This window comes from Orycteropus afer, unplaced genomic scaffold, assembly GCF_000298275.1.
Source record: "Orycteropus afer afer isolate SDZICR_OR568_19922 unplaced genomic scaffold, OryAfe1.0 scaffold00026, whole genome shotgun sequence".
Classification (NCBI taxonomy): Eukaryota; Metazoa; Chordata; class Mammalia; order Tubulidentata; family Orycteropodidae; genus Orycteropus; species Orycteropus afer.
The window spans coordinates 17,135,022-17,147,594 of record NW_006921613.1 but is presented as its reverse complement, the minus strand read 5'-3'; the positions used below and the strand labels follow the sequence as shown (position 1 = coordinate 17,147,594).

General features: G+C 37.0%; 1 protein-coding gene across 1 annotated transcript in view; it reads right to left on the bottom strand.

The window, feature by feature from the left end:
• Positions 1-12,573, bottom strand: part of TP53BP1 (tumor protein p53 binding protein 1) — a 96,446-nt gene that overhangs the window by 42,663 nt on the left and 41,210 nt on the right. The window contains exons 12-14 of the mRNA XM_042783696.1: positions 6,175-7,495; positions 3,238-3,357; positions 2,280-2,483 (exon numbers count right to left, since the gene is read on the bottom strand). Coding sequence (XP_042639630.1) covers positions 2,280-2,483; positions 3,238-3,357; positions 6,175-7,495 — 1,645 coding nt within the window. The remainder of the gene's footprint in view (positions 1-2,279; positions 2,484-3,237; positions 3,358-6,174; positions 7,496-12,573) is intronic.

Here is a 12,573-nt window from a genome sequence, read left to right as displayed (position 1 = left end):
ACATACCATGCTTGTAGATAGGAAGACTGAACATTGTGAAAATGTCAATACTACCCAAGGCAATCTATACATTCAATGCAATCCCAATCCAGACCCCATCAACATTCTTTAACAGTATGGAAAAATGAATCACTAATTTTATATGGAAAGGAAAGAGACCTCGAACAAGCAAAGCACTATTGAAGAAGAACAACAAATAGGAGGTCTCACATTCTCGGATCTTAAAACCTACTTACTATGCAGCCACAGTAGTCAAAACAGCCTGGTATTGGTACGACAGATACACAGACCATTAAAACAGAATTGAGAACACATAGATCCATCAACCTATGGTCAGCTGATTTTTGACAAAGGGCTGAAATCCATTAAATAGGCAAGAAGTGGTCTCTTTAACAAATGGTGCTGGCAAAACTGGATATCCATTTGCAAAAAAATGAAACAAGATCCATCCTCACACCATTCACAAAAACTAACTCCAGATGGATCAAAGACTTAAATGTGAAACCTAAAACTATAAAGTTCCTCAAAGAAAAACTAGGGACAAATTTAGGGGCCGTAATTTATGGCATAAAGAGACTGTCAAGCATAACACAAAATGTACAAACAGCAGAAGATAAACTAGATGAATGAGACCTTCTAAAAATTAAATTTTCATGTGTTTCAAAAGACTTCTTCAAAAGAGTAAAAAAAGAACCTAGGGATTGGGAAAAAATATTTGGCAATGGCATATCTGACAAGGGACTTACGTCTAAAGTTTATAGAAAACTCCAACTTCAACAACAACAAGATTAACAATCCAATTAAAAAATGAGCAGAAGACATGAATAGACAGCTCATCAAAGAGAATATTCAGGTGGCCAACAAACACATGAAGAAATGTTCATGATCATTAGCCATCCGTTGTTGTTGTTGTTTGCCGTCGAGTCGGCCCCAACTCATAGCGACCCCTCCTTGGGTTTCCGAAGGAGTGTCACTACAGAAGTAGGACCAACCTTCCTTCCGAGGAGTGGCTGGTGGGTTTGAACCACCAGCCTTCTGGTGAGCAGTCAAGTGCCTTAGGCACTATGCTACCAGAGGTCCTCCCTCATTAGCCATCAGAGACATGCAAATCAAAACAACAATGAGATACCATCTCACCCAAGCACTAATGGCAAAGTTTAACAACACAGAAAATAACAAACACTGGCAAGGATGTGGAGAGATATGGACTCTAATACACTGCTTTATTATTGTTATTTTTTTTGCCGTCGAGTCGGCCCCAACTCCTAGCGACCCCTCCTTGGGTTTCCGAGGCAGTATCACTACGGAAGTAGGATTGCCCAACCTTCCTAGCATACACTGCTAGTGGGACTGTAAAATGATACAACCACTATGGAAAGCAGTATGGCGATTCCTTAAAAAGCTGAAATTAGAAATACCATTTGACCCAGCAATCCCATTACTAGGTACATATCCTAAAGAAGTGAGAGCTAGGACAAGAAGAGATATATGCACTCCCATGTTCATCAAGGCACTATTTACAACAGCAAAAAAATGGAAGCAACCTACATGCCCATCAACAGAAGAATGGATAACCAAACTATGGTACATACACATAATGGAATATTATGCAACACTAAAGAGTAATATAGAATCTAAAACACCATATAAATGAATGAACTTGGAGGACATTATGCAAAGTGAAATAAGTCAATCACAGAAGGACAAATATAGTATTAGTTCATTATTGTAAAAAGCCAGGGAAAGTTTATATATGGAAGGAAACTTTCTTTGTTGGTTATCAGGGGTGGGAGGGAAGGAGCGGGAACACTGAAAAAAAAAAAAAAAGTACTGACCCATGTCAAAAAAAAAATTCTTCAGCACCTCAGCATGGTAAAAGGGTCTTCAAAATCTGGTCCCTACTTTGGAACCACTCTCTGGCACCTTCTCTAGCTATAGCAAACAGCTTGCAATTAATGTGGAAAAAAGTCAACATAAATCTACAATGTGAATCCATAATAAGCTTTCCACTCTCTTCTGAACTATTTCTGAATATGGAAGTCAATTATTTTATACAGACACGGGTTTAATATAGAGATACAAGCAGCAACATAAAGACATACTAGAGCATCTTCAGTAACATGCTAAAGAGAAAGAATTAAATCTATGAAAACAAAACTTTATAAATACATTTATCATTATGAAAATATCAATCATCACAACTAGAAGAAAGCTAATTAATATTTCCCAGGTGATCAGGAAGTATTAATAACCCAAAATTAACATAAAAGAAAACTTACTTTCCAGGCTAAATTGCAAAGACTCTTCACTAGTCTCAGTTTCAGGACTGACCAGTTTCATTCTTAGGCATAATTTATCATCTACTTCTGGGGCAGCCTCAGAATCCCCTTTTTCACTCCCAAGAATGGGATCATTAGTCTCCACCATGCTTTCAGACATGACATCACTGGTTGTTACAGTGCTTTCTGGATACTTGCTAATACCTGAAAGAAGGGAGGCAGGAAGAAGAAAGAAAGAACACTAAAATACAAACATGAAAAACAGCAATGCAAGGTTATTAATTTGCCTGTTTGACTCCACAGCTCTGCACGATTGAAAGGGGTCCTAGGATAGATCCTGCCACAAGTATCAACAACTACGCACTAGTACTGACACCTGGTCTTAAGAGGAGCAACAGGATTCAGTTCCACTTCTGCATCTGGACAAAGGATGCTGCATGAGCCCTCAGCCAACCCACATCTGCCAGCATCAGGCATAGGTAGCAGGAGACTCCAGACGGCATGACTGTTACCTCCCAGCACTGACTAGAGAAAACAAATAGGTTAATGTAGAAGACTATGGGCTGCGTCAGGGAAGGAGGATCTAAGTTTTCTTGCCCTGTCAAGCAGCAGACTGGATGATTAGCCAAGGTACTGAATAAATAGTACTTACATCCTACTTGCATCCCTTATAAAATAGTTCTGTATCTCTGCTCAGTACGCAGATTATATCTCCTTACAAGTAATAAGATCCTCATAAACATTCTTTCTTGTTTCCCTCCACCCTTTCTTCCCTTCCCCTCATCACTTCTTAACACATACTGGGAGTAAATGCAAAGAGTCAGACACCACAGTCTTATTGTGCTTGAGACAAAATTCAACCTTGTCAGGCCCAGCTCCTCAGATCTAAAAATATCACTTGCATAAAAAATGGTATCTCAGAATTTGTCTCAAATATTATTAATCTTTAATCACTCACCAATAGGAGTACTGTGTCTCTTGGGTTCCAATTTAAGGTGCCCAATGAGAGGTGGGGTTGTGCCAGTCAAGGGTGGGATAATATCACCTTCTTTAGGCAAAGTGAAATGAAATGGAGTTTCTGAAAAAACAAATAGCAAAACAAAACAGCAATAATAAACAAAAAGCAAACCAAAACAGAAGTATAAAATAAGAAAAATTAAGGAAAGCAACAAGGAATATTTCATTACTTACTCCTTTCCTGTGCTCCTAAATTGTTTCATTCCCAGTCCCTATCACTATGTCTCCAAACCAATTCTCTACTACAGGCATACCACAGAAATATTAAGGGTTCAGTTCCAGATCACCACAATAAAACAAATATCACAACAGAGCAAGTCATAGGAATTTTTTGGTTTCCCAGTGCATATAAAAGTTATGTTTATACTATACTACAGTCTAAGTGTAGAACAGCATTATGAAAAACTTTGAAATGTTGTGACAATTACCAAAATGTGATAAAAATGTGACAGAGACATGAAGTGAGCACAATGATGCTAGAAAAACGGTGCTGACAGACTTGCTCAAACCTTCAATTTGTAAAAAGTGCAATATCTGCAAATTGCAATAAAGTGAAGCACAATAAAAGAGGTTGCCTGTACTCCTCTCTCTGCTCTCTTTATAGTCATCAACAATAGAACTGATGCAAGAGAGGCAGCCAGGGAATAGGCAAACAGAGGAAGCCCAAAGTTTGGCAGATCTGCAGAAAAAGTTCTAAGATAGTACACATTTGGGGATACTCAGTGACATAAATTCAGATAGTGTGAAATCTACACAATGTAATTTTGTGCAGTGCTAACCCAAGGAGTCCATATATAGCCTTAACAGTCTGTAGGACCTTCATAAAGAAGTCTAACAGTAACATTTTTAATTTATAATCTACTCAAAAAGGTGCCAAAGGATCTCACAGGCTAAAAGATTTTGAAAGTCTCACTAGGTCTAATACAGAAATCCAAGAGTTTTATGTTCAGTAGTAGTAACTAGCATTCACTCTAGGCCAGAGAAGTAATGTTATATCTAAAACTCTACCCAACAATAAATCCCACATATCTGATCATCTCCAGTGGTTAGCTACTATTAAATTATTAAAGCATAAAACGTTTGTCAAGACATAAAACTTTACTTTTTAAGTAGGTCAATATCTAGTTTCAAAGCTTTGCTAATCAGAATTAGCAAATTGTCAAAAATCCTATTTTCTGATTTCTTAACTGTTTATCTCTTTTTTTGCTTTTGATAGTTTGCTTTTATTTGTATTTCTTATTTTTATTGTGGTTTGGGCGACATTCATCTCTTTTAATAAAATAACTGTGTTTGGGAGAAAATAACAACTGTGCTAGGTTGGCTGCTCCTCTTAAACCTAACATATGAAATTTTGTACTTACTTTCCTAGGATACCTCAAAATAACTACAATCTGTCATACCAAGTCACTACTCCTTGTAAATGAGTATTTTCAATAATATGGATAAATATATCAGACTAAGTTGTACTATGGCACTGTCTATTGGCTCTGCCAATTAACAGTATTATTAACAAGAATTCATGGAGAATACTTTTAAACAATACACTAGAACTAATATCCCAGTATTTTATAAGCTTCTTTTGCTGGGTTGCTCAGTTTGCACTTGACTGCTAACCAAAAAGCAGGCAGTTCAAATCTACCCAGTGGTACCACAGAACTCCTAGCAATCTAGTTCTGTAAGATTACAGCTATCAAAAACCCTAGGAAGTTTTCTCTGTTGGTTACTAAGGATGGGAGGAGAGGGAAAAGGAGGAAAAACAGATGGATAATTGAGACAGGTTTGACATGGGTGAAGGGATTTAAAAAATAATAATAAAAAGAAGACAGTTATTAATTCATAGTTTTTTAAGCTAGGTTATGGGCGTTCACTGTACTAGTCTTTGTTTCTGTTTGAAATATTTAATAATAAAAGAAGATAATCCTATGGAGCACAGTTCTACTCTCAAACAGGCAGGGTCACCATGGGTTAGAACCAGCTTGATGGCAATGGGTTCAGGTAAGAAGCCATATTAAAACAATCTGCCTAGTAGGCCTGGTAGACCCTGGTCTAGTTCAGTAACAGTATTTAAATGTTATGACATTACAAAAATATATGTAATAGAGAATTTTAGGTCATTAGAGTATCTCACCTATCTAATTATCAGAATCAAAGAAACTACATTATATGTTTTTACAAGAGGAAAAAAGTATAGACTTGGGAATCAGGAGACTTTCCAGTCCTACTTAAATCATTAACTACCATATAACTTCAGAAAGAGCTTAAACCCAAGAGCTTGAACCCAAAAATCTCTAACATCCTTTCCAGAATTTTAAACTTCTGAGAAAGTGTCTACTTTTTTTCAGCTAACATCACACATAATACTCTACAAATACCTTAGAAAGCTGTTTGTGTTCTCCTGCTGAACTTGATAAAATAAGAAATACAAACTAATGCATTTTATATTTAAGAATTTTACTCTGCCCATAAAGAAGAAACAACCAATAACAGTATATGTATTAACAGAGTTCTGAATGTGACTTTACTATATAGAGTAATAACCAAGATCCTTGTACTTCAAGACAACTGTCAAAATATAAAAATATAAAGCAAGGCTGGGATCTAACTAGAAAAAAATAGATTGATTCAATTTCTAAATACTTGTAAAATTCATGTCAATTACTTACTACTGAATGATAAAGCTGATAAATCTCAAATGATCTCTGATCCCACAAATAATTACAGCTATAGAAGAAAAATGTAACCCAAAATTTCAAATTTTCCAATTATTACTGGCTGCTCATAAACATAAACCCAAGTTCACCGTCAGACTTGACATAAGCATGTGGTTCTCACCTATCTCTTATTCTAATTCGGTTGAACAATTTATCATCACACTCACCACTGGAGTTTTCACAGAAGCTTTGTGAGGCATGGGCAGAGGCCTTCTCCAGTTGCTGGGCCTCTACTCCAGAGCCCAACTGCTTTGCATCAGCCATTTTTGAGTCTTCTGTTAATGCATCACCTGTTTTCTCTTGAGGATGGGGTTGCTGCATTTCCTGGTCAGGTCTTGGAGTATCATCTGCTCTCACTGAAGGCAAAGGGGACTGTGGAGAGTCTTCCTCTACAGGTTCCTTTTCTGAAGTTAGTGATTTCCGATCTTCATATTCTACACTCTTTTCCTCCTGGATATCTGGTCTATTCTCAGCACTAGGTTCTAGTTCTGGAGCAACATCCTCCCAGGACTGTGAATCTGAGCATTTTTCCATTCCCTCCAATGGTTCAGAAGAAACATCAACTCTGGGGGATGGATTCTTCACATCTACAATGACAACACTCGAGTCCTCTGAAGTAGCTTCTTCCCAAGCTTCCTGATCTTTGTGTTCCAATTCTTGGTCAAGCACTGGCAGCTTTTGGGGAGAGTCAATACTAATCACACTGGTTTCAATTTCCATAGCTTCCTGACATTCTTGTTTTGAGATTTCATTTTGAAGACACAACCCTTGAGACTGAGTTTCAGTTAAAGAAAGATGAAATGGTGTGCTCTCCTTATTTTCTTCTTTGGGTTCTTCTTGACTTTCACAAGGAGTTTCAGGGATTTCTTCTACCTCAGACCCTGAAGACCCCTCCTCTGGATGGTGGTCTTTAATTTCAATAGCTTCCTCCTGATCTAACACACTAGAGAGTGCCTCAGATCGAGTAGCTGGAGAAGGAACTGCCTGACTTCCTGAATCACAAGTGAGATCAATACAAATGTCTTCTGCTACAGTCTCTTCTCTGCCTTTGCAACCAGTAGCTAAAATATTAATGTCATCTCTGGTCTCTGTATCATCTTCCTTTGTTTTGTCATCATTATGACCCAGGTCTACTTTGTCATCCTGTGCTGGATGCATTAAGATACCGTCATTTTCAGTGGGGACAAGTTTAGAATTGAGAACTGGAGACATGGGCTCAGTATTCTCAATCTGTGTGTTTTCTCCATCTTCATCAATCCTATGGGAAGTCAAGTTCTCTATCTTTGGAGACTGACTATACTCACTCGTTGAAAGCATCAACTTGCAAGAATCCCCTGTCAAAGAAAGCCCAAGATCCTCAGTGGAATTCTTTGGCTCAATGTCTGAGGTTTTAGAACACTCCACAGTCAAAGATGAACTATGCAAGTCTGCATCTTTCTTTCCATCATTTGATCCTTCTTCCAAACTTGGAGACGGAATGAAAATGTCCTAATGAAGAACAAAAAGAGACAAATCATCATTTGATCATATTTCTTTTATCTCCAATCCTTGGATTCACCTGAAATTTTTAAATCAATTATTCAGGTCAAAAGGTGAAAAACCCTAGGACCATAATTTCATTAACACAAAGGTCATAATCTTTTCATTAATAGTTCCTCCATTTAATGTCTTTCTGATTAATAATACAGAATAAGGATAATGTATATAAAAACCTAAATTTACCTGTGTATCACCAAGCTACTAAAAACACGTATGATGAATCCTCAATTACATATAAATCATTTGAACATATACCTACACAGCCCACTACAGTTCTTACAAAGCACAAATAATGTATTCATTTTACCTCTATTTCAAAATATGCTAGCATTCTTAACAGATATTAAAATCTACGGCTTACGATATCATTAGTCATCAGGAAAACTCAAATTAAAATCATGAGGTAGCACCACATACCCACAAGAACAGCTAAAGTTAAAAAGATTGACGAAAACAAGTGTTAGTGAGGATATTGAACAACTGACTCTCTCATACACTGCTAGTAGAAATGCAAAAGTTATAGCCACTTTGGAAAACAGTATAGTTTGTTATTGTTGTTAGTTGCCAAATAAATTCATGGCAACCCCAAGCATGTAGAGTAGAATAGTTCCACGTGATTTTCAAGGCTGTGATCTTTTAGAAGCAGATCACCAGGGCTTTCTTCTGAGATGCCTCTGGGTGGATTCAAATCACCAATTGCTTGGCTAGTAGTCAAGTGCTTAACCATTTGTGCCACTCAGGGACCCCCAAACAGTAACAGCAATTGTCTTATAAAGTTACACATACATTATCCTATGACCCAGCAAGTAAATTCATAAGTATTTACCCAAGGGAAATAAAATGCATGTCCACACAAACACATGCATGCAAATGTTCACAGCAGTGTTATTTATAACTAAATGTTCATCAACTGGTGAATGGAAAAATAAATTTTGTTTATCTATATAACAGAATACTACTCAACAATAAAAACGAATGAAATATTAATCATTCAACAAGATGAATGAATCTCAAAAACACACTAAGCAAAAAAAAGTTAAGCACAAAAGACTATACACACTTCATGATTTCGATTATATGGAATTCTAAAAAAAACGCCAAACTATAATGACAAAAAACAGATTAGTGGTGAAGGTTGGGCAATCTACTTCCATAGTGATACCGCCTCAGAAACCCAAGGAAAGGTTGCTATAACTCAGATCCAACTCGACAACAGTGTTTGGTTTTTGTTTAGTTACAGTAGGAAGGAAAATGTGGGAGAAATCAACTCAAGGGGTTATGAGGGAATTTTTTAGGATGAAGGGACTGTTCAATATGTTGATGGTGGTGGCAGTTACATATTTGCACACAACTACTAAACTACAACAAACTATACACACTTAAAACTGCCATTTTATTTTATGTAAATAATACCTTGATTTTAAAAAGAAAAAAAAGCCCAAAGTTTAGAGGTATTTTAATGTAAGAATTTACATTTAGTGTGCTCTTGCACCAAACATAAATGCCATAAAACTCTAGATACAGCTAATAAGACATTCATTTCCTATGATTTTTAAGGGAGTGAGGAATCAAGAGAAGTAGTCAGGCACTATGTATATTCTGTAACTTTAGTATTTCAGTATGATTAAAAAAATGTAAAAACAGTAATTTATTTGTACCTGATCACATACTCTTAAATAAGACAGACCATAAATTGGTTCAGTATTTCTAAATGGCAATTTGGCAACACAAAACGGCAGCCCTGAAATTCCATGTACCCCCTTAAACCAGTAATTCCATTTCTGGGAAATTATTCCATGAACGTACACTGAGATTGGCTATAAGACTGTTCACTACTACATTATCATTTAAAATAGGAAACAATATGGTACATCCCAAATGTCTACTGATAGACAGTTCATTTAAAAATTACATTTTACATGATGGAATACTTTATATCTACTTAAAATCACACCGTAGAAAAATATCAAAATGCATGGAAAAACACACACTAAATAAGTAGCCCTGGTGGTGCAGTGGTTAAGTGCTGGGCTGCTAACCAGAAGGTCAACAGTTCAAACCCACCAGCTACTCCACAGGAAAAAGATGTGGCAGTCTGCTTCCGTAAAGATTATAGCTTTGGAAACCCTATGGGGCAGTTCTATTTTGTCTCATGGGGGCACTATGGGTTAGAATCAACTCAATAGCAATGGGTTTGGTTTTTGGTTTCTAGATTACATAGGAAGAATTTATAAAACAGTATTATAATTCTGTTGTAGTAAAAAATGTGAATATATATCTTATTGCAGTTTCTTTGCCGTTGTTGCTGTTATGTGCCATCAAGTCGGACCCAACTCATAGTGACCCCTCCTTGGGTTTCCGAGGCAGCATCACTACATAAGTAGACTGCCCAACCTTCTTCAAAGGAGTGGCTGGTGGGTATGAACTGCAGCCTTCTGGTTATAAAAAATGTTACGAGTCATTAAATCTGGTGATCTCATTTTATTTGTGTATTATACATCATCTCAAGAAATACGTATTTTTTTGTTATTGCAAAATGTCATTTTGTCAAAATGTCATACAAAGGTTCAAAGGTAACTCATCACCAAACCTACTGCCACTGAGTTGATTGGGACAGAGTAGAACTGCCCCATAGGGTTTCCAAGGCGATAATCTTTACAGAAGCAGACTGCCACATCTTTCTCCCGTGGAGTAGCTGGTGGGTTCAAACTGCTGACCTTTTGGTTAGCAGCCGAGCACTTAACCACTGCACCACCAGGGCTACTTAGTGTGTGTTTTTCCATGTATTTTGATATTTTTCTATAACACAATTTTAAGTAGATACAAAGTATTACATCATAAACACCTTTTAAGTATTATCAAAGTAAACAATGTGCTTTTGTTTGGTTTGCTACATTTTCATGTGCAACTTTTTTAGACTCCATCAATTCAGAATTTTTACAGTATTAATAGAATGTCAGACAATCAGAGCAGAATTTAAGGAGTTAATCAATCAGATTATAACAAGCACACTTCTAAAGACTGCCTACATCTAGTCATTCCTAATAACTGACAGTGCTGAGGCTCCCTAGAGGCTGAGTCAGAATAACCAAGCTAAGTGAACCAAACCCAATATAAGGTGTCCAGATGAAGACTGACGTAGACCTCTCAGGACTACCTCCAGTATGAGCCAGTGTCTAAATACAGACTCTAAATATAGACACTTAAATCCATAGTATCCAACCAGTTGAAAATTGACCTCAAATATACAGAGCTTATAACCATTGATTGAATTATCTATAATCTGAACTGTCACCCTCAAAATTAATAGGAATATCAAAAATAAGAAAAGTGTTCATTATCAAATGATTTTCTATTAGTCTCCTCTTCTACCACACCCTAATGAAGGGTCAAAGGGGCTAATGCAACAAGTACATTAAGAAAGAAAAACTGATGGTACCCAGCTACTACTACTGCACATTTTGATCAAAGATTCAAAAAGAGGGAAATGCAGAACAGAATTTCAAATTGTCATATAATGCAAATATTCTGGAGCCATGAAAGACAGATGAACCTCTGGAACTACTGTCCAAGATCTTTAAATCTTATACCAAAAATATCTCCTGAAATCTTAAACCCAAACATAGCTTAGTTGAACTAGTAAAGAATGCCTGCCTTAAGCGTTATACTCTTTTATTTTCCATCTATATGGGATCAAACTGACAACAGCAACTGGAAAGATTACACAGAAACCTTAGGAAGCAATGAGTTTATGTTAATGGAGGAGAAACAACTCTAAAAAAGAGAGTGAGAAAGCTTGCACAACTCAAAAAATATAATCCATGTCACTGAACTATACATGTAGAAACATGAATTGGTGTTTATTTTTGCTGTGTATACTCTGACAACAACTAAGTAATTATTTTTTTATCTTTACTGTGATTTGGGTGAAAATTTACAGAGCAAATTCATTTTCCATACAGCAGTTCACATACACTTTGTCTCATGACATTGACTACAATTTACCACAACGCAGCAGCTCTCTTCTCATTTGCTCCCCATAGTTACCTCTTCCCTGTGTCCTTCCCTCCCATGCACTCCTGCCCCCTGAGCTGTCTCCCTGTGCCCTACCATTCTCCCATGACTGATCTCTTCAAGCAGTGTATCTACCTAATATAAATGTTCAGCTCATATGCCTAACTTTTGTTTGGCTGGAAGCCACAGGAGTGGGTTCAATTCTAGACCTGAAGGGCAGCTAGGGGCCATAGTCTAAGGGGTTTCACCAAGCTCTATCAGATCAGAAAACTTGGTCCCTTTTATTTCTTTATGATTTTGAGTCTAAATAAACTATTTTTTTAAAAAAATGAAGAAAAAGCTTTCATAGAATTATCCTTATTTCAATTTCCTCTTGGTTAGTAATTGATAAACATTTGAATCTTAAAACATCAAAATTAGTTTAATGTATCCTGGATAGAGTAGGAGAATGATGTGGAACATAAACTCAAAATCATCTGAAAAAAGGGACCAGGTTTGCTGGTCTGACAGAGCGTGGTGGAACCGCTGACTATAGCCCCTGGCTCTCCTTGAGGTCTGGAATTGAACCCACACCTGTGGCTTCCAGCCAAACAAAAGACAGGCATATGAGCTGAACATTTATATTAAGTAGATACACTCCTTGGAGAGATCAATTATGGGAGAATAGAAGGGCTATGTATGCACAGGGACATAGCTCAGGGGGCAGGAGTGCATGGAGGGAAGGACACAGGGAAGAGGTAACTATCAGGAGGAAGTGAGAGGGAAGCTGTTGCATTGGGGTAAATTGTAGTCAACGTCATAAGACAAAGTGTATGTGAATTGCTGTATGGAAAGTGAATTTGCTCTATAAACATTTACCCAAATCACAATTAAAAACAAAAAAAAATTAGTGTAATGTAGACTCCAGGAACTGAGGTACAGAAGAAATAACAGATATGCAAGGGTTAGTCATTAAGAATAATATGCAAGAGGAGGCGGGGCAAGATGGCGGACTAGGCAGAAGGATTGCACAG